The sequence below is a fragment of the Callorhinus ursinus genome, unplaced genomic scaffold, assembly GCF_003265705.2.
Source record: "Callorhinus ursinus isolate GAN/ISIS: 27379988/994484 unplaced genomic scaffold, GSC_fseal_2.0 scaffold19, whole genome shotgun sequence".
Lineage (NCBI taxonomy): Eukaryota > Metazoa > Chordata > Mammalia > Carnivora > Otariidae > Callorhinus > Callorhinus ursinus.
Window position 1 is genome coordinate 1,544,297 of NW_027397081.1, and position 22,875 is coordinate 1,567,171.

Here is a 22,875-nt window from a genome sequence, read left to right on the forward strand (position 1 = left end):
CAATTTGTTCTGTGACTGAATTGCCACAATACTAAATGATAAAAAGTGTTCTAGTATTAAAAGTCTTTGGCATGCTATGGAGGTCAATCAATTTCTTTTAAAAAAACTGCTGTTACTTTAGAGTTACTGTTTTTATTATAAATTTTCAGGAATTTCCCTTTTATTTTTTTTAGCATATTTTGAATATTCTTAAGATTATAAGGGTCGTGATGCATATATATGTGTGTCTTTGAACACTGTAGTTCTTCAATATTTGTAAATTTGTTTTGTAGGGTTGGACCAAGTTTTATGAGTTTTCTTTGTCAGATCTTCGGGCTGGGTATAGCATTATTGACAGGCTCTTTGATGGTAAGTTCTACTGGGAATTGTCATCTTTGGTATTCATGGGAAAAGTTTTTTGAGGTCTTACTAATAAAGTGGTTTCTTCAGGAGTGTCCTGATGTCATAAAATGTGCTCTTTGCTTTTCATGTGTTTTATGTCCTGACTGCCATGCCTGTGCTATTGGATAGTTCTTGATCTATTGTGGTCATTTTTTATATGCCATAGTTTTCTGATTGATCTGTAGCCCTCAGGAAACAGAAAGCTTGAAAGACCTTGTCTTCACTTTGTGGCCTTCCTAAGTTTCAGGCTTATGAGGAATAACTCATATCTCGGAACTGTTAAAATCCAGGAGTATGGTAGGCTAAGGTCAGTACTGTGGACCTATAGAATCTTAACTTAGATTAAGTTGGAGTCAAGAATCAAGGTACAAATAATAGATTGAAGTAGGTCGATAGACCAGACCATGCGATCCGATAGGCAGAGGCCATCCAACTCTCTGCCTTCTCAAGCCAGGAGCAGTTGAATCTCTGAAATGTGTTGTCTAGGGCCCGGGCAAGGGAACACGAGAGTTGAGAGCAGTGGTGGATTGGAAGAGAGCATGTTGATTGGAATTTCAAACTTAAAAATGATTCCTGCCTCCCCATCCCACCCTGCAGCCTGCCAGACCACCCTTCCCTGAGTCTGCCCCGCTTTGGTAAATGGCACCACCATTCACGTATCTGTTCAGGTTCAGAACCTGTGAATCACCCTGGGTTCTTTCTCAGATCCTTAAACATCCCAGTGTTTAGGCAGTTTCTGTCCCTTCCATGTCCAAAGCAGATTCTGTTCATTTATTGCAACTTCATCAGTGCCTTGGGAGTCCAAGTAAGAGCTGCTTACCCAGTCATCTTTCTGTTTTAACACCCTTTGGGAAAGCTTCTCCACATGGTAAAGAAACTGTAAGAAAAGTAAAGTATAGATTTCCCATTTAAAACCTGCAACAACACTAGTCTTCTTCCCTTTCCTCTAGTGAGCCAGGCTTGTTCCTACCTGAAGGTTTTGGTAGGTGCTCTTCTGTCTGAAATGCTTTTCTCCCAGACCGTCAATATGTCTGTCCAGTTCTTGCCATTCACACCTCACCTTCCAAGTATCCTCTTCAGATAAACTTCCTATTACCACCAGTCTAAAGTAATTTGAAAATTACTCTCTCCCCCCTTGTTCTGTTGTGTTGTTGGAGTACATCAGTGCTACCTAGTATTGTTCGGTTGCTTATTCATTTGTTATTTTATCTCTTCCCACTAGAGTGTAATCTCCCTTAAAGCAATGTCTCTGACTGTTCTGTGAACAACATATGCCCTTAACACCAGCAGCAGGACCTGGCCCATAGTATGCACTCAGTTACTATTAGCTGAATTAATATCCGATATCAGAAATGATTCTGTAACTTGTCTTTGGTAGAATGATAGGAATAGACATCTAGGATGTATACAAGTCCCATTGTAATTTACATGTTTATGAGATTAAAATTTTGAATGATTTGTGTACAAAAAGTACTAAGATCATATGATCACAGTTCAGTGAAACTTCCACAGGGTGAACATGTTCCTTTAGCCAGCGGCTTAATCAAGAAACAGAACATCACCAGTGCCGCTGCCTTCTGGTTATGACCATCTCCCAGCACCCCACCACCCCCAGCTTTTGTGGTGAACACTAGCATCTTAGAATGTAGATCAGTTCTGTCTGTTTTCGTAAAGCTGGAATCATGCAGCATATACTCCTCAGTATCTGGATTCTTTGATTTAATGTTCTATTAGAGAGATTCACCTACATGGTTACATAAGTTAGAGGTCATTTATTCTCAGTGCTATATAGAATATGCCACTCTTTGATCATAATACTTCCCTGGGTGGTCCTGTGGGTCCTCTGGGGTGATTATGAATAATGCTGCTAGAGCTTTGGGTAGACAGTGGATGTATTTATGTTGAGTCGATATGTATGAGTAGCCAGGATATTCATTTCTTTACCATTTGTTCATCCTTAGTGAATGCCAAATAATATTCCAAGTGAGTTTTTCTTTATTTAACAAATTTTGAATTCTACATCAGAAAACTGTACGTAAACTTAGTTTAATGAATGGTCATTTATTGAGCCTTTGTAACTATCTCCAAATTGATAAGACTATTACCAGCCTTGCAGAAGTGCGTCCCCTACTCCTTCATGGACATGACCCAAAACTGCCCCATTCCATGCCAAGGGTAACCACTTTTCTGATTCTATAAGCTGTTGTTTTTAGTATTAATTTTGACAGAGTTTTCTGGAGAATATGTACTAATGCTTTAGCTTGCAGTGAAACCTGATGATTCTCTTTTTTTTGTGTGTCTTTTCAAGTTTTTATTTAAATTCAGGTTAGATAACATATAGTGCAGTATTGGTTTCTGGAGTAGAATTCAGTGAGTCATCACAAATATATGACACCCAGGGCTCATCACAGCCAGTGCCCCCTTATTGCCCATCCCCCGTGTAGCCCATCCCCCACCACCTGCCTCTGCCCGCCCGGTTTGTCCTCTGTTGTGGAAGTCTCTCATGGATTTGCTTTTGCTTCTCTCTCCTTGTTTTCTTTTCTTTCCCCTTCCTCTGTGTTCATCTGTTTTGTTTCTTAGGTTCCACATATGAGTGAGATCACATGGTATTTGTCTTTCTCTGACTGGCTTATTTCTATAGCATTGTGCACTCTAGCTTCATCTACATCTTTGGAAATGGCAAGATTTCCTTCTTTTGGATGGCCGAGTAACATGCCATTCTATATGCCTTTTTAAGATGAAGAATCCAAAGCAGGGAGTTGGAATGATTTGTCATTGTGCTTGAAGCCGCGAGAGCACTAATACCATCATGTTACTTCATGCCCCACACCACTGAATTGATGTGAATAAGAAGCCAGTGCCTCAAAGTGATAGTGAATCTCATGGTCAAATCTAACTGTTTAAATTCAGGATTATAGAATTTCTTGATAATGGGGACTTCCACATGTACAGAATTAAATGCAAAAAAAGAGAAAAAGTTCTAATTACAGAGGCGAGTTGGTATAGAAATTAAGTAGCTCCTAGGACCTGGAGTACATGTGTAACCTTGATGCCCGAGCTTCCTGATCTGTAAAATGTGAATAGTAGCAGATGCTGTATCCATAGGTTCGATTTTGGGGAAATTTGAATGAAAAATGCCACAGGAAACATTTAACATTCAGTTCAGTGAATATTTTGAGTAAGCTAGCAGTGATTGTTGACTGTTACTGCTGTTGCTATAATTTCAGTTCTGTTTTTCTTTAATCCTAAACAAAATGAAACTTATTCGGAGAACAGTGGGTATAAGATCTTAAAAATTTTATAAAATATTTTACATAATAGCTATTTGTATTTTGTAAGTTGAAGGGTACATCAGTGTTTCTGTATGCCCTGGTGACCTACCTGTGAAGGAATGAGCTATCCGTTACTAATACATGATTGCTGGAGAGCTAGGGTGTGGAGTCCTGGTGAAGTCTGTTGTGACGGCTGCTTGGCCGCCGTTGGTGATGACGAGGTTGGCAGGAAGCAGCTTTTTTTTTTTTTTTTTTTTTTAAGATTTTATTTATTTATTTGACAGAGAGACACAGCGAGAGAGGGAACACAAGCAGGGGGAGTGGGAGAGGGAGAAGCAGACTCCCCGCTGAGCAGGGAGCCCGATGCGGGGCTCGATCCCAGGACCCCGGGACCATGACCGGAGCCGAAGGCAGACGCTCAACCCACTGAGCCCCCCAGGCGCCCCTGCAGCAGCTTTAATGAGTCTTCCTGGCTGCAGCTGCCCTTGGTCTGCAGGAGGCAGGCAGTAACAGCGCCCTCAGGCTTTGTGCTCATGTCGGATCGTGTAGTAACCGGTAACAAAACTAGCAGAGTGCCGGCAGTGTGCTCAGTAACTACACTAGTGTAACTAGTGTAAGTACAGCCGTGTCCTCATTCACTGCAGACCTGAGATTAGTCTCACAGTTGAAGTTACCACGGAACTGTGAGGAAGACGATGCTCTTGCTGCAAAGTGAAATACTAACTCCAAAGTCCCATTGTGTTGTTTTATACTACATTTCTCTTTTAGAACGGTACCTGGACGGTTGGCTGTTAAAATCATGACAAGACTATGATGTGTGAAGTTATTTTGTGGAGTTTCCTTATTCAGATTATGGTGACAAACTGAGATTTTCATCATTGCATAATACTAGGTTTTGAATATGTTCTAAGGAATTTCTCATTTAAGGAGGCAGTGTTGTGTGACAGATAAGAGTATGGTTTCAAAGCACCTCATTCTGGTTCAGATCTGTGGGATTGTGTGATTTTCTGATTAGGGTCACTCATCCTCCCTATATTCCTCAATTCCTTCATTGGTATAACTGGGTAATTTTAATACTTCTATGTTAGAAGGCTTACGTGAGTTTATACATGGAAAAATGGGGAATTTTACTTGATTAAATAATCTCAATAAATATTAGCCATTCAACAACAACAACAAAAATAAATAAATAAATATTAGCCATTCTGTGATTATATTAATGTTAATCATTATTAATAAGAATTAATGGATTTTACATTCCTATTAGTGAGCCTTTTAAGGAATGATTTAACTTAGTTAAGTGTATATTGTTGTATCCTATAAATATAACTGGAGTCAAGAATTTAATTAATATTTCAGAATAATTTAGAATATTTTTAGAATATTTCTAATATCTTAGATATAAAGCTAATAAAAGTATGTTTTAAAATTATAGGTACCAAAGATGTGCAGTGGGAATTTTTACACGGTTTACTTGAAAATGCTATTTATGGTGGACGCATAGATAACTATTTTGACCTTAGAATTCTTCAGTCATATCTGAAACAGTTTTTTAATTCTTCAATAACTGATGTTTTAAACCAAAGGAATAAGAAAAGTGTTTTTCCGTATTCCTTATCTCTACCAAAATCCTGCAGCATTCTGGTAGGTAAAATTCATCATTTTTAATCTATTAACCAGATACTTGAATCGTTTCTTAAACTGTTAAATACATGTTTCTTTTCAAATGCACAAGTAATTCTTATTAACAAATACAGATTATTGTTATGCCAATATGTGGCCGGATTCTGTAAACTCTAGTGAAGTGTGTTGTCCATCCTTGGATACTTAGGGACTGCTTGTGATAATAGGATAGAGTTTCCGGTAAGGAAGATGTTAAAGAGTTAAGACTGAGGATCTGGAAGGAGAGTGCACACTAGTTCCCAGTGGGCATGAGAGGGCTCGGGTATGTTATTGACCAGGAAAGAAATCAAATACTTAACACATGTATCTTCACTTTCTGGTTTACGAGTTGAAAGCAGAACCAACCGTATGAGGGATACACTCGAGGTGGCTTTGATGGCAACATTCCTGTGAACGTGTATTATAGCCGCCTGGGGCTTTTCGCCTTGAGTCATCCTATTAAAGCCTTGCAGGATGAAGTCATCTTTTCCAGAAAATAGTACTAAATATAGCTGAAAGATTTCAATTCTAATTTATCTTGCCACAAACTTATCTTTGCTTAATGTCCAAATAATGCTTTCATTACCTAGAGAGTTAAGATTATATAGCTCTTCATGAATTACAGAGATACATATTCAATTATATAGTTCTCTCAGGATTGTGGATTTTTCTCTCATCGCAAGTATTTTTTGAGAAAATTCTTCTGTTTCAGTGACATAATTGTCAAAAGTCAAAGTATAAAAACCAATATTAAATATGTTACTGAATATCTTGCCAGTTAAACATATCCCATCTGTTTTGGTTTTCAGTATCTTGCATTCATTCACTCATTTATTGAGTAGGAGCCACTGTTCATCTGTCTGCCCCTGGTGGCCCTGTTCCAGACCGCATGGGCAGCGTGGGCATCTCTGGGGCTCACTTTCTAGCGGGAGGGCTTCCCACAGCAAATAGACGCATCCCATGGCTATTCATGGTCCATTTATTTCACGTAGTGCACTGACAGGTCCTCCCTCTCTCTGTGAGCTTTAAACTGAAAAACAAAACTTCTATGGAAAAGTGCACGTCATAAATGTACTATGCAATGAATTTTTATACACTGAACACAGGAGTGTAACCAGCACTGGGATCCAGAAACACAGCATGACCAGCTCCCCACAAGTCCTCCTTGTCTTCCCTTCTAGTCATTGCCTCCCCCACTAAAGGGTACATCGTCTGGGCTTCTAATAGCCTACTGTAGCTTTTTTTGTTTGTTTTTAAGGTTGATTTATTTGAGAGAGAGAGTGCACATGAGTTGGGGGGAGGGACAGAGGAAGAGAGAGAATCTTGAGCAGACTACCCACTGAGCCCGGAGCCCGATGTAGGGCTTGATCCCAGGACCGTGAGATCATGGCCTGAGCCAGAACAAGAGTCAGATGCTTAATCGATGGAGGCCCCCAGGCGCCCCAGCCTGCATTAACTTGGCCTGTTTTTGAACTTCACGTAAATGGTATCATTTGGTGTACATTCTTCTGCATCCAAGTGAGGACACATCGGTGTGGATGTGCAGCTGTCTGTCACTGAGGAAATGTGTCTGTACGGTTGTGGGGTGGGGGGCAGATTCTAGCCAATGTACCTGAGAAAAGTTCACAGCCGTTTTGAAAGGAACAAACGGTATCAGTAGGGAATCAGAGTTTTATATTTGTAGGATGATTTATGAGAATCAATGTTAAGTTTCTAACAGAGTTCTGGAGAAGGAGGAGGCCAGAATTTCCCAGAAGGATGAGAACATCCGCTTTGTGCCCTATACCATGTAACGCACACACGTGTACAGGCATGTACCCCAGGCTCATACATACATACAGACTGATGCATACATGTATACATTGCGATTGAACACCTTGAGGAAGTAACAAGTGCTGAGTTACAGGCTGGGAAAAAATTTAAAAAATAGCATGTCTTTCCCAAATTGGATGTGTTTACAGGCCCTGGGCTTCCTGAAGTCCAGCCGCTGTGTCCGGAGGGCTTCACGGACAGCTGCCAGGGATGGGAAAGGGTGAGAGCGGGGCAGCAGCAGCGTAGACACGTATGCCAGACCCTTCTGCAGGACAGCAACCAAACAAAACAGTTCTTACCCTTGAGCCCAAGTGAATAAACCCTCTTGGTCGTCTACACTCCAGTTTCCCGTCTAGAGTTTAGAGTCCGTAACTGCAGACACTGGCTCGGTACGTGACCCTTTGCAATGCGGACAGCAACTCGGGGAGGAAACGGTCCGGTGGCCAGTGCGTCTCACCACGTCTCACAGTGCACTGAAGTCTCACCGTGAAATTGCGTCATGCCCCGTTACTGACGAAGCCGTGCTTGCTTACCAGAGCGTGTGTGTACAGGTTCCCGGGGTTTCTGTAAGTTTCAGATGATAGCTGGATTATTTTTCTTGGAATAAGCACAACTGCAGTCTGCCGATGAATCTTGGCTAGGTTCGGGGCTTTTCCTAAAAACGTCTCACGCAATCTCTTACACATAGGAGCCCTGGCCACCAAAGTAGTTCTGTTTTAATCAACGCAGGGTTCCTTTGAATGTGGTGAGTTACATTATGTGATACTGTATTTTTTACATTTAGGGATGAAGAAGTAGTAATGACCAGGACTGTTTTCTGTAGACAACTAAGTATTACACAGACTGAACGTTAGATTTCCCTAGAAAATGTGAACATATGAGTAACTAATAATTTAATACTTCCCAATGTCTATCCTTTCTGATTTCAGTGGTTGTTAAGTTCAATCTTTGTAGAAACACTGTTTTCACTTGTTTACATTTAGGACTATCGTGCTGTCATCGACAAGCTTCCGGAGGATGACAGACCGAGTTTCTTTGGTCTTCCTGCCAACGTAGCTCGCTCGTCGCAACGCATGATCAGTTCTCAGGTAACCTGAGAAGAGAGGTGCTGTGTGGGGAAATGTTGACACTGAACCTGAAAGAAACAACATGAAATTTGATTTAATACTTCAGACCCCACAAGCTGTTATTTAAAATTTTCATTTTATTTAACATGGTAGATTTCAAGCTCTACCTTAAATAAATTTTAAAAGAGCCAAAGGGTTCTATATTTAATACAGTTGTTAGAATTAGTAAAAATAATATTGAATGCTGTCACTTCCTCCAAAATATATTTATTTTATTTCCTGTGACTATTTTAAGGCAACATTTTTTTTAAGTTTTTTATTTTAATTCCAGTATTTTTAACATACAGTGTAATATTAGTTTCAGGTGTACAGTGTAGTGATTCAACAATTCTATACACCACTTGGTGCTCATCACGACAGGTGTGTTCCTTCATCCCCAGCACCTGTTTCCCAACTCCCCCCCCCCCCACCTCCCCTCTGGTCACCATCAGTGTGTCCTCTGTAGTTCAGAGTCTGTTTTTTGGTTTGCCTCTCCTTTTTTTTCCCTTTGCTCATATTTGTTTTTTTTTCCCCCTTAAATTCCACATCTGAGTGAAATAATATGGTATCTATCTTTATCTGATTGAGCTGGTTTGCTTAGCATCATACTCTCTAGCTCCATCCACGTCATTGCAAATGGCAAGATTTCATTCTTTTTTTATGGCTGAGTAATATTCCATTGTATATATACCACATCTTCTTCATCCATTCATCAGTCGATGGACACTTGTGCTGTTTCCATAATTTGGCTATTGTTGATAATGCTGCTATAGAAATAGGGGTGCATATATCCCTTCAAACTAGTATCTTTGTGTTCTTTGGCTAAATACCCAGTAGTGCAATTGCTGGATCGTATGGTAGCTCTATTTTCAACTGTTTGAGGACCCTCCATACTGTTTTCCAGAGTGGTTGCACCAGCTTGCATTCCCACCAACAGTGTAGGAGGGTACCCCTTTCTCCACATCCCCGCCAACATCTGTCGTTTCCTGACTTGTTAATTTTAGCCATTCTGACTGGTGTGAGGTGGTATCTCATTGAGGTTTTGATCTGCACTTCCCTGATGATAGTGATGTTGAGCATCTTTTCATGTGTCTGTTGTCCGTCTGTAGGCCTTCTTTGGAGAAATGTCTGTTCATGTCTTCTGCCCATTATTTAATTAGCTTCTTTGACTTTGGGATATTGAGTTGTATAAATTCTTTGTAGATTTTGCATACTAACCCTTTATTGGTTATGTTATTTGCAAATATCTTCTCCCATTCCATAGGTTGCCTTTTAGTTTTGTTGATTGTTTCCTTCTCTGTGCAGAAGCTTTTTACCCTGGTGAAGTCCCACTAGTTCATTTTTGCTTTTGCTTCCCTTGCTTCAGGAGACAGATCTAGAAGGATGTTGTTATTGCTGATGTCAAAGAAATTACTGCCTGTGTTCTCCTCTAGGAGTTTTATGGATTTAGGTCTCATATTTAAGTCTTTCATCCATTTGGAGTCTAATTTTTGCACGTGGTGTAAGGAAATGGTCCAGTTTCATTCTTCTGCATGTGGCTGTCCAGTTTTCCCAACACCATTTGTTGAAGAGACTGTCCTTTTTGCACTGGGTGTTCTGTCCTCTGTCGAAGGTGAGTTGGCCATAACCATGGTTTGTTTCTGGGCTTTGTGTCCCGTTGCACTGACCTGTGTGTGTTTTTGTACCATCGCTGGCACCTCCGGGGTGTCTCCCATGTGAGTCGCACACACCCTGCTTTTGTGGCTGAGCTGCTTTTGCCTGGAGTCCAGTTGTCTCATGGCTGTGCCCACCGGGGAAGGATTCTGTATTGTGTGCGGGCCAGTCTGGGGCCACAGGGGGCTTGTGTTGAGTCAGACCCGGAGTTTGCCAGAGATGCAGTGGTACCGGAGCGCAGGACACTTTCCCTGTGCTGTCCCCTGAGAAACCATCGTGGGTGGGCAGTGTCCCCAGCAGGACAGCTGTCTGCCCCCCGCCCGCTGCTGGGGCTGCTGTCTGACCGGTGTGTGGCTGTCTTCCCTTCTCCCTGGGTCAGGGTCCCTTCGGAGGGGTACCGGCCCCTGTCTGCACTGCAGGCGCACTGCCAGCCTGTGGCACGTCTTCGGGAGGGCTCCAGCCGAGGGCACGGTGCAGGAGAACTTGAGGTCGGGGCACGGAATGCTAGCAAGGGGCCTGTGGCCACTGAGGACCTAGGGCCGTGGCGGGGTGGAGGGGACACATCTGTGGAAGAGGGCGGGGTGGGTTGGGCCATGGTAGCAAGGGCTGGACCGGTGTCCTGTGAGAGATCCGGAGCCCAGGTCTGTGTGCCGGGGCCTGCACGGTAGAAGGCAGGTGTGGGCTGCATGGCGGGCATGCTAGGTGGCGAGTTATGTTGCTGCACTCGTGCCCGCTGGTGGCCCCGTGGTTAGGCCGGACAGCAGGGCAGGGAAATGGTGCCCAGAGTGCTGCTTCTGTGCTGTGTCTCCCGAGGCCGTGGATTGTGCTGTCTCTTCAAGGGTGGGTGCTCACTTTCCTGTTGCCCTCTGGGTCTCCCAGATCTGAGCTCTCTGGTTTTTAAAGTTCCAAGTGTCAGACTCCACTGATGGTAAGAATTTGCCAAGTTAGGCCCCTCTGGTTTTCAAAGCAAACTGTTAAGGGGATTGATTCATCTTCCCTTTTGGGTCCCCCTGATTCTGGGGCACCTGGTGTGGGGTCTGCTCCTCTCCCTTCTCTGCGCCCCCACAGATGGTACCACGGGTCCGTCTAGCTCCCATGTCTTCAGTGTGGCCTGCTCCCTGCATTTAGCTGTGGAGTCTGCTCTGCCGCTCCCGGTCGTTCCCTGGGTTATTTACGCTGATGAGGGAGGGTGTTACCTAGTTGTATCTGTGGGACGAGGTGAGCTTGGGGCTCCTATTCCACCATCATCCCTGGAAGCTCTTCTTCTTTTTTTTTTTTTTTAAAGATTTTATTTATTTATTTGAGAGAGAATGAGAGATAGAGAGCACGAGAGGGAAGAGGGTCAGAGGGAGAAGCAGACTCCCCGCTGAGCAGGGAGCCCGATGCGGGACTCGATCCCGGGACTCCAGGATCATGACCTGAGCCGAAGGCAGTCGCTTAACCGACTGAGCCACCCAGGCGCCCCTTGGAAGTTCTTCTCTGTTCTACTCTTAAGTCTGGTGACGGTTTACCGTTTTGTCTTTTCCAGATCTTAGTTTTATTGATCTTTTCTATTTTTTTAAATCTGTATTTTTTAGTTTTTGCTCTATATCATTTTTTTCTTCTAATTTGGAGCTTTGTTTATTGTTCCTTGTCTAGTTCCTTTAGGTGGAAAGTTAGATTTTTCCTGTTTCTTGAGGTTGGCCTGTATCTCTATAACTTTCCCATCTAGAACTGCTTTTGCTGCTTCCCAAGCATTTCAAACCATTGCATTTCCATTTTCATTTGTCTTGAGGTATTTTTTTGTGTTCTCTTGTCTTTCTTCATTGACACGTTGGTTGTTTAGTAGCTTAGTGTTTTAGCCTCCGTGTGTTTATGGGTTTTTTTTTTTTCTAGTTTTCTTAACTGTAATTGATTTTTAGTTTCCTATCATTGTGTCGGAAAGAGTGCTTGATAATTATTTCAGTCGTCTTAAACTTACTGTGAAACTTCTTGTGTGTTTTAACATGTGGTCTGTTCTGGAGAATAAATCATGTTCACTTGAAAGGAATATGTGTTCTCCATTTTTGGAATGGAATATTCTCTTTATATCTGTTTGGTCCCTTGAAAGCCATTGTCTCCTTACTGACCTTCTGTTTGAATGATCTATCCATTAATGTAAATGGGGTGTTAAAGTCCTCTACTATTACTGAATTACCATAAATACTGTCCTTTATGTCTGTCAATATTTGCTTTATATATTCAGGTGCCTCCTATGTTGGGTACATAAATATTTACAGTTATTCTGGTTGGATTGATCCCTTTACCCTTATTTAATACCCTGCTTCGTGTCTTCTGTACAGTCTGTTTTAAAGTCTGTATTGTCTGATCTAAGTATTGTTACTGACTTGTGGTTTTCTCCTCTATTTTCATGGATTATCTGTTTCAGTTCCTTCCACTCTGTATTGTCTTTAGGTCTTTCAAAGGCAGTGTATACATGGGTCTTGTTTTTATTGTTGTTTTTGATCCAGATGCTCCATATTTTGGCTGGAGCATTTTGTCCATTTCTGTTTAAGCTAGTTATTGACAGTTGTGTACTTGTTGCCGTTGTGTTGGGACAGTAGTTTCTCTGGGTGGGTGTCAGCTCCTGTGGAGCCTGCCTGCAAAGTGCGGTGAGACCGGAGTCCCTGGTGGGGGAAGCTGGTCACCCCGGGCTGCCCATCAGCTGTGGCAGCTGGGAGGCACTTGGAAGGTGCCTTCTAGGGTGGTGGGGTTGGGCCGGATGGTAGCGGGATGCTGGGGCGGGGCGGGGGTTCTGGTAGCTACGGTGTCGGAATTGGTCTGGCCAGCTGGGCTGATGAGAGGAAAGAAAAGTGATGCTTGCTTGCATCTTCTCTCCCAGAGAAAGCTCTTACAGGTCCCCGACTCTGGCACAAGTCCTAAAATTAGGAAATCTCCTTCACTTACACCCTAGGCACTTTTTACTCTTATGTTATTTTTTTTAATTTTTATTTTTTAATTTAAATTCAGTTAATTAACATAGAATACTATTAGTTTCAGAGGTAGAATCTAGTGATTCATCCGTTGCATATTACACCCAGTGCTCATGGCATAACGCACCCTCCTTCATGCCCGTCCCCCACTTAACCCCACCTTCCCACCCCCCTCCCCTACAGCAACCCTTAGTCTGTTTCCTGGGCACTTTTTAAACTTCCCTTTGAAAAGGTGCTTGTGTGCTGGATCTCAGGCCTAGTGATCTAGTGTGTTGGCCTCGAAGAGCAGAGACTCTGCTTACTGTAAGCCTCCTGCTCGGCTCCCAGAGTCAGGCGTGGCGATTTTCATAGCCAGACGTGATGGGGGCTCCAGTTTCCAGTGTAGGTCCCTGAGACCGGGAGGCCCAAGTTGAGGCTCAGCCCCCTTCTCAGGGAATGAATGTCTCCATGCCGGCCTGTGGCATCCCTCCTCCTTATGGGTCGTCGCCTAGCCAGGGGTTGGTTCCCTATGGGCCTCCTTCCCTCCTCATCTTCTCTGTGTGGCCTTTTCTTGATGCCTTTAGCCATGGAAGACCTGGTCTGCCAGACTCAGGCAGTTTTCAGAGCGAGTTGCAGCACGTGTGGCCGTTGGCTCCGTGTGTCTGTAGGAGAAGGGAGCTCTGGACCCTCCCACGCTGTGCTCATCTTCCATAAATGAATGGTTGTCTGCCCAGATCTATGAAATCATTGAAATAGTCCTCAAGAAACAGTAGTTGCCATTAGTTTCTGTGGTTCTGGAGGATTCATGGAGTGCCGTTCTCTTCATCCTTCTACATCTCTTGTTTTCTTGCAGCAAAATTAAGCAAAAAGGGCCCTCTTCCCTGGGTGATGAAGGCAGAGTGAGGCGCTAGCAGGGCCGCCCAGACTCCTTCCCTGGGTCGGCACTCACCACACGCGGGACCAGAGGGTACTCTTGTCATTGGGTAGATACACTGCAGCATCAGAAATCTTTCTGTGCTGGTGGCCAGGCTTGTGACCACAGGAAGGCCATTGTGCTCAGTGGTGAGTTCGACTCAGGCACAGAGATGGGCGCAGGGAGCATCGTTGTCCTCTAACAAACAAGACAGGTCCTGACTTTCCTTGAACCCTCAGAGAGAGGCGATGAACAGCAGCTGGCTGAGGACTAAGGGAGACGAGTGCCCGCAGGTGTGGTCAGACCTGGATCTCCACTTCTTGCAGGCCTCTCCTCCGTGGATCCCTGCTGATGCTAGTCATAGAAAGCTTCCTTCCGGGGGACGGCCTGGGGAGCAGAACAAAGTCCCTTTGGGGGGACGAGGCGCATGGACCTGTCTCTGTCTGCCTTTTGGAACAGAAGCCTCCATCTCAAGGGAGGAGGCAGAAAACCAAGACGACAAAAGGGAGCCGCACCATCGCCCTCAGGGTACCGTTGAGACACTGCAACTGGCAGAAGGCAATGGGAAAAAACCCCTTCACCCTTCTGTTAGGAGAAGAAATCTGTCCAGATTACAGCTCGGAGGGCAGGAGCGGTGAGAAGGCCGCACCCCCGAAGCTGCAGCCTGGTCTTCAACAGGAGGGTCCCCGTCGCTTACCCCCTGCCCGCAGGCTGCTAAGTATCAGGTCTCAGGGGCAGCGATTCCACAACCAGGAGGCTTGTAAGGGAGGCCTGGAGGACTTCTTGGAGGCATGTTGGTAGATAGAAACACCCTCCAGACCTGTGCATGGGGGCCGCATCCGTGCCTGTCCTAGAACTGCGGGGGGACAGGGTCGGGGCTCTGAGAAGGCCCATCTCCTGACCCGGGAGACCATGTTCACCGAAGACAGATGCATAAATCGGGGCAGCAGACGGTGGGCGAACAGTGAGTAACAAGGGGCCGTTTGAGCCTCCTGCGGGGTCATGGGTGACCGATCCTCTCTGAGGTGCAGGAACAGGAGCCCTAATCTTGAGGGTGGGGCAGACAGCAACGAAAGCCCCCCGCCCCACCAGCCCCCAGCCTAAGTGAGAGAACCTGCACGGGAACCCAGAGTCCGCAGTGTGCTCGGGGTAACTCTAGCAACAATCCCCAGACCGAACATGAACCCCACTCCCAGGCCCCGTGCCCTTCCCACGCACCGACACTGCCCAGGTCTCTGCTGCCCCACAGAAGATGCTCTGCTCTCAACAACAGTGCGGGAAACGGGGACGTGCCCCATGGGAGGGAGCAAGCCGCACCCTCGCGAGATGTTTGTTTCCCAAGCAGTCAATAGAACCAGACTTAGATATGACCTGGGTGTTGCAACGGTCCACTAGGTGATGTAAATAATGATGATTTGTGTGTTAAAGGTTCTGTTGGAAAACTAGTTAATTTCAGCAGTGATGTAGAAACTGCAAGACTGGAGAAGATGAAAGTACTAGAAATAAGCGGAGTATTAACGGAGAAGAAGATCTTTGAGCTAAGCAGTAGACTTGAAACATCCAAGCAGAGAACCCATGAATTTGAAGATAGATCGTTAGAAGTTACCCAGACTGAAACACAGGAGGAAGCAGAGTAGGAAAAACACAACCACGAAGTATCCAACACTGTGGGACAACATCACACAGTCTGACCACGAGGTAGTCGGGGTCCACAAATCCGTGAAGCTCAAAGAGCACCGTTCCAGGTAACTCCCCATCTGCCCCAAGGGAAAGGATCCCACAGAGATGCACAGATATTTGAACTGCCAAAACAAAAGACCAAAATACCGAGAGCTTTGTCCCACCAGAGCACAGAGAAACAAAGACCATTATCCGGGCGGCCTTCTCTGGAGTTGCGCGAGCACACAGTGGGATGGTAACTGGGAAGGGCTCAACAAGGAAACTCTTGGACCTGGTTCTATACCAGCAAAGTATCTTCCATAAAGGAAGACAAATAAATACAGAATTTATTGCCTGCAGATTGACTCTACGAAATGGTTGCTGGATGTTTTCAGGAAGAGGTGTGACACTAGACATAATTTTGGACCCACACAGAAAATGAAGAGTTTTGGGATCCATGCGATGAATGAAGTTAAACTATATTGTTCCTGTAGTTTCTCTGGAAGAACTGACTGGCCACGGGGAGAAGAATATGGTTTCGGTCTCGTGTATTTACAGCAGGTGTAAAAATGAGATAAAGAACAGGAGTGCAATAGAAACTCAATTGCTTTCCTCCGTATAAAGTTATTGATCATTATTTTAGTTTTCTTGGGTCAGTTTTGGTCTTCTTGGGTCAGTTTTGGTCATCTTCGTACCTGTAGATAATATATGGATACCTCAAAGAATTCGTCTGTTCATCTTGATAATCAAGCTTCTTGTTGTAATGTTGTTCATAATTTTCTTATCCTTTAATGTCTGGAGTCTCGAGATTATTACTGTGTTTCTTTGCCTAATGTTCTTTTTCCCTCCCTTTCATGGCTTTATATATTTTCTTTTTGTAACTGGTTTTAAATAGTTGGATTATGGTATAGATTTCTTTTTCTTCATCTTACTACTAGTGTTCATTGGGTCTCTTGAACCTGTTTTATAATTTTCATTAATTTTTGAAAAAAAAATCTGTCCGTCATTACTTCTGAAATTTTCATTACATTGTTCATACTGTCCTGTTGCTTACTGGCATTTCTTGATTTTTTTCAGTCTCTTTGTATTAATTTGGATAGTTTGTTTTTCTCTTAGTAGAGAACTTGAGAACCTTATGTCCACTGCCTTCTGTAGTATCAGCTAGGAAAGAGTGCTCTTGTCTAATTAAGGACATTTATCATAGGAAATTCTTACCACACCATAGCTGTTCATGTTCATATACATTTTTTTCCTTTTTAAAATTTTTACTATGTTAATGTTAGTCACCATACATTACATCTTTAGTTTTTATTGCATCCTTGAGCCAATCTCAGACCTGAACATAGTGTAGTGGATGCCCTGGAGAAATTGTCGCAGTGTGTGAGTATGACATAGCAGTTGCGTTTCTAAAGTTGATCCTTAGTAAATAACCAGTTGTAAAGTTATAGTGGGTCTCATTTCAGCATTATTTATAAAGCAGCATTTTATAAATTGAAAAGGGTAACAGTAGGGGAGTAGTAAAAGGAGTTATAGTATACTTTGGAAGCATCAGGACCAGTAACAATCATAGTTTAAGGTAGTTCTTAACCTTTGCTTTTGTAGGATGGATCCCTTTTAGCACCTGAGGCTCTGAAGTCTCTCCTCAGAAAAATATATACATGTACACACAAAATTTTGTACACAGTTTCCGGGAAGTTTTCAGATCTTATAAAGTCAACAGGAAGTAGTAAATAAGTAAATCAATAAATTGATTCATGAAATGTACATGTATATACATATGTATATTTACATATAAATATAATCACATATTATATACAATTGAGTACAAACAGCGATCATGAAAGTATTTCTGTATCATTCCTGAATCAGAGGTACAATTTTTATAAAAGAGGTAGAAAAGGTAGAATTTTTATAAGATTATATGTGTTTAGAAAAGGAGGTGTCTGTGGGTGCGTGTTCTTGTGTGTTTTTTTTTTTTTTTGTATGGCGTCCGGTGGTTTTCCCCTTCATTGGTTTCTAAGGATGGATTTTAGTTACTGTACATCTTCACTCATTTGTCACAAAATCTAATAAATAGAATAAAACAAATGCAAATTTGTTAATCATCATAGTCACTAAAGAACCATGGAAAGTTAGTTTTTTGTCATATAGAAGTTTGTTTCATTTCTCTTTTAAAAGAAATTGGGCATTTGAAGATACCTGCAACGAGTTCAGTTGTAGGAGTAGGAGACCCTTCTTTTAATAATAGCAGTTTTATTTAACAGCTGTGTTTTTTTAATTTCCTTTTCCTTTTCCTTTTTCTTTTTATGTTTGCATTTGTTGATAATCATGCAGTGACAGCATATTCTCCAGACTAAGAAAACGTGCAGCACGTAGCTTAGAAAAAAACAGTGTGAAATTTGAACAAATGGTCAGAAAAATAGGAGAAAACTGTGAAACTGTACTAAGCAAGTTAATAAACTGAAATTAAGATTCAATAAAATTTTAATTCACAAATGTTTTCCATCTCTTTTAGTTCCTCTCTAGAGTAAGCACTGATTTGTTGCGGACTCTGCCACAGTTAGTGAGGACCAGAGGCGGGCCATGTAGTAGGATTTGCCATTATGAAATATAATCCAATGATTCCATATAATGAAGTCATCTCTTTAATTACTTGGATCTTTTATTTGATATTTTGTTCCTTTTTCTTGTTACTATTTTGAGTTAAATATCAACATCTAACACATAAAATCAGTGTAAACTGCCTACAATTACCCCTGAAGGGTCTTGATCTCGCTAGCAATTGAAAATTTTACCTCAAATATGTCAATTTACATATTTTTTTACATTTCGGTAAGAACATTTCTTAAATCATCAAGGTAGAGAGAATGATCCGTAGTAGACTGTCTGACAGCAGACACTGAGGTGAGGTCTGACCACAGGCCGGCTGGGGAGCCGCAAGATCCTCACCGGGAATTGGATGTTAGGTGTGCAGTTACCAGTAAGGAACGGGAAGCTTTAACCATGTTGGTGCAACCCTAAAGCCAGAATGAAGCAGTCAAAGGAGTAATAGGTTATCTACTTCGTTGTTTTGAAAGTGTGTCCAGTAACCACATGAGCTTGCCCACACCAGTAATCTGCGGCTGTAGTCTCTCTACTTCTTTACGTAACCTCTTCGTTCAAAACCATGGCCGTGGATCTGAAGGATCTCAACTCTCTGAGCAATTCTGTTGTTTTCTCTCTTTCCCAGATTTGTCTCCTTGTCACTGTAAAACCAACAGACTCATGTCTTTATGACTTTTTTCTTTTCTTTCCATCTTTTTGAAATTAGCTGTTCACCCACAGTTGCAGGTGTAGATTAATCATCAAGCTTCGTATGTGTCTTACTGCTAAGTTAACCCCTAGGGAATATCTGAGGGTGGTGGTGTTGGCCAGTTATATGAGAATTACTTGGGAAGTTTGTTTTAACAGGTAGATTGCTAAATTCCCATCCAAGATGTGTGAAATCAGACTGTTGGGGAATGGGGCTTTGAAATTCATATTTTGGGGTGATCCTTTGGCACCCTCAGCGCTGAAAGCATCTGTACTAGAGTTTTGAGAAACTGCAGAGAATTTCTCATTTGGTATTCTAAATAACATGAAAACTGCATATCAGATTCTCTTTGACAGTTTAGTCAAAGTTAGATTTCTTACCTGACTGTAGGCTCAGAATTAAAAACAAAGAACAAACAAAAGGTATTGTACTGTAGGAACAGACTTCAGAAATCATCTAGTCACAACTTCACTTAGAGATGTAGTGAGTTCCCGTTGTCATGACCTGGTAAGTGGTAGGCCCGGCGCTATAACCCAGGTTTCTTGAATTATTAAATATAGGAAGCTATCCCCAAGAATTCACTGTTCTTAAGAATTTTTTTCCTATACGAGTGTTTTAAACCTAGGGATTTTGTGAGTTTGGTAACTGTCAGTTTCTCTTGTCCATTTAAAACCAAAATAAGAAAATAACAAATGTTGTTTATGTTGAGTTTGTGATTTGGTTCCACAGCTACGAGGAAAAGATGTGTTATCATTGGATATTGTATGTAAGACTTTACACTTCAACAGTTTTGAGCTGTTATTTATGGAATTCGTAAACTCAGGGATATGCAGTCTTAAACTGCAGTCTTAAAATTGTTTTCAACAAAACCATTTCCTTTAGAAATCAGTGAATCTCTAGAGCAATCTGAGATAACTGTTGTGAAATTTTGGTGCAAGTTGTTCTTATTTTCTGCATCTAGTCAATACCCTGCATGATTCAGAAAAAGTCTTCAGTCAATTGAATCGACATTTACACAAGCCCTTAAATCCTCTTAGAGGAATTTTGGCTTCTAGGCAAGGCCAGCCCAACTCAGCAAATAAGGTGTTCCCACAAAAGGATGGTCATTTTCATAGCTTTTAGGTGGTGGTAGCAGTTGTCTTTTTCACCCAGTCATTTCCCATCCAACTCAGAGTACAAACGTCTCCAAGCCCCTCCACACCCCTCGGTCAGTGTCTTCTGCTCCTCCTCTCCTGGCTCACCCGGGACAGCACACAGACCACCCTGGCCACGGGCTTCTGCCTACAAGCCTTCGTGTTTTCTCTTTCCCCTGCCAGGCACTTTGACTCCCTAGATATCTGCATGGCTCACTCTTACCTTCAGGTGACCTTGTCAAGCAGGCCTTTCCTGACTTACATAAAATAGCAACTTCCCGCAAATCTTCATTTTTCTCCAAAGATTTATGTTTCTTTTTTTTTAATTTAAATTCGATTAATTAACGTATAGAGTATTAGTAGTTTCAGGGGTAGAATTTATTGATTCATCAGTTGCGTATAACACCCAGCGTTCATCACATCATGTTCCCTGCTTGATAAGTTCTTTATAGATTTTGGATACTAGCCCTTTATCTGATATGTCATTTGCAAATACCTTCTCCCATTCTGTCGGTTGTCTTTTGGTTTTGTGGACTGTTTTTTTGCTGTGCAAAAGCTTCTTATCTTGATTAAGTCCCAATAGTTTATTTTTGCTCTTGCTTCCCTTGCCTTTGGTGATGTTTCTAGGAAGAAGTTGCTGCGGCTGAGGTTGAAGAGGTTGCTGCCTGTGTTCTCCTTTAGGATTTTGATGGACTCCTGTCTCACGCTTAGGTCTTTCAACCATTTGGAGTCTATTTTTGTGTGTGGTGTAAGGAAATGGTCCAGTTTCGTTCTTCTGCATGTGATTGTCCAATTTTCCCAACACCATTTGCTGAAGAGACTGTCTGTTTTCCACTGGACATTCTTTCCTGCTTTGTCAAAGATAAGTTGACCATAGAGTTGAGGGTCCATTTCTGGGCTCTCGATTCTGTTCCATTGATCTATGTGTCTTGTTTTTGTGCCAGTACCATACTGTCTTGATGATGACAGCTTTGTAATAGAGCTGGAAGTCTGGAATTGTGATGCCACCAGCTTTGCTTTTCTTTTTCACCATTCCTCTGGCTATTCAGATCTTTTCTCGTTCCATACAAATTTTAGGGTTGGTGGTTCTGGCTCTGAAAAATGCTGGTGATATTTTGGTAGGGGTTGCATTGAATGTGTAAATTGCTTTAGGTAGCATAGACATTTTAACAATATTTGTTCTTGCAATCCATGAGCATGGAATGTCTTTTCATCTCTTTCTGTCTTCCTCAATTTCTTTCATAAGCGTTCTGTAGTTTCTAGAGAACAGATCCTTTACCTCTTTGGTTAGGTTTATTCCTAGGTATCTTATGGTTTTTGGTGCAATTGTAAATGGGATCAATTCCTTAATTTCTCTTTCTTCTGTCTCATTGTTGGTGTATAGAAATGCAACTGACCTCTTTGTACTGATTTTATATCTTGCCATGTTGCTGAATTGCTGTATGAGTTCTAGTAACTTTTTGGTGGAGTCTTTTGGGTTTTCCACATAAAGTATCGTATCTGCAAAGTGTGAGAGTTTGACTTCTTCTTTGCTGATTTGGATGCCTTTGATTTCTTTTTGTTGTCTGATTGCTGTGGCTAGGACTTCTAATACTATGTTGAATAGCAGTGGTGATAGTGGACATCGCTGCCACGTTCCTGACCTTAGGGGAAAAGCTCTCAGCTTTTCCCCATTGAGAATGATATTCGCTATAGGTTTTTCCTAGATGGCTTTTATGATATTGAGGTATGTACCCTCTATCCCTATACTCTGAAGAGTTTTGATCAAGAAAGGATGCTGTACTTTGTCAAATGCTTTTTCTGCATCTATTGAGAGGATCATATGGTTCTTGTTCTTTCTTTTATTAATGTGTTGTATCACGTTGATTGATTTGCGGATGTTGAACCAAACTTGCAGCGCAGGGATAAATCCCACTTGGTAATGGTGAATAATCCTTTTCCGATTAGCTAGTATCTTAATGAGATGTTTTCCATCCCCGTTCATCAGGGATATTGGTTTGTAATTCTCCTTTTTGATGGGTTTTTTTCTGGTTTGGGGATCAAGGTAATGCTGGCCTCATAGAATGAGTTTGGAAGCTTTCCTTCAAGATTTATATTTCTGTGGGACTCGTGTGTGTTTCTTTAGTTGTGAAATTTTCACTGTCTTTTCAAAATACAGTCTTTCATCTATATGTTATATGTATAAGGACTGTACATGTAACATTAATACATAAAACATTAAAAGCATGATGATAAAATGAAACTCATGAACCAATAACAAAGAACAATGGTATTACCAGTAACTTGAATCAATTTCCATGATTGTTCTGTTCCTCTACCATTCTGCTAAACGAGCCAACATTCTCTTTTGTTTTAAACTTTTTTAATTATACTTTTTTAGTAGTTGTATTACATGAATGCATTCACACACACACACTTGTTCCTAAAAGTATATTGCTTCATTTTGCTAATTTTTAAATTGATGAAACAGTGTATTGCATGTGGTGTTCTAGGACTTGGAATCTCACTTTACATTATTTTTCTAATATCTGTTTATGTTACTGGTTTAGCTGTAGTTTCATTATTTTTGCTTTATAATATTTCATTATATGTTATATAAATAAAACTTGATATTTGTAGCTATGACAAACAATGCAGTATGTCTATTTGTGTACATGTCTCATGATATGTCTGAGCAGAACTTTCTCTAGGGTATGTATCTACGAATAGAATTGGGTCAGAATGTTTTTAGTGGTTGTAGTACTTTACGTTTTCACCAGAAGATTGTAGTATCTACCTCCTTTAGTTCCCACCAGTAGGTGGTATTTTTGAATGCCTTCATACTTGTTAATCTAGTGGGTTAACGTCGTATCTCATTGTGTATTTTTTATTACTGAGATTGAACATCCTTCTGTATACTTACGGGCCATCCCTGATGTTTAATTGGAGGGACAGCAGTGAGACAGGTGGGGCTGCAGCACAGGGGGAGAAGGGGGAGGGCTGGTGGGATGTGAGGCCAGGAGGCAGCGGGGGGCCAAGGCGGGCCTGAGAGTGGGGAGCCTAGAGAGTGGGCCGTGGTGAGT

At 42.1% G+C, this 22,875-nt stretch overlaps 1 protein-coding gene across 2 annotated transcripts in view; it reads left to right on the plus strand.

The window, feature by feature from the left end:
• Positions 1 to 22,875, plus strand: part of DYNC2H1 (dynein cytoplasmic 2 heavy chain 1) — a 376,065-nt gene that overhangs the window by 201,575 nt on the left and 151,615 nt on the right. For both annotated transcript variants that reach the window (XM_025893740.2, XM_025893745.2), the window contains exons 80-82: positions 273 to 348; positions 5,089 to 5,297; positions 8,111 to 8,215. In XM_025893740.2, coding sequence (XP_025749525.1) covers positions 273 to 348; positions 5,089 to 5,297; positions 8,111 to 8,215 — 390 coding nt within the window. The remainder of the gene's footprint in view (positions 1 to 272; positions 349 to 5,088; positions 5,298 to 8,110; positions 8,216 to 22,875) is intronic.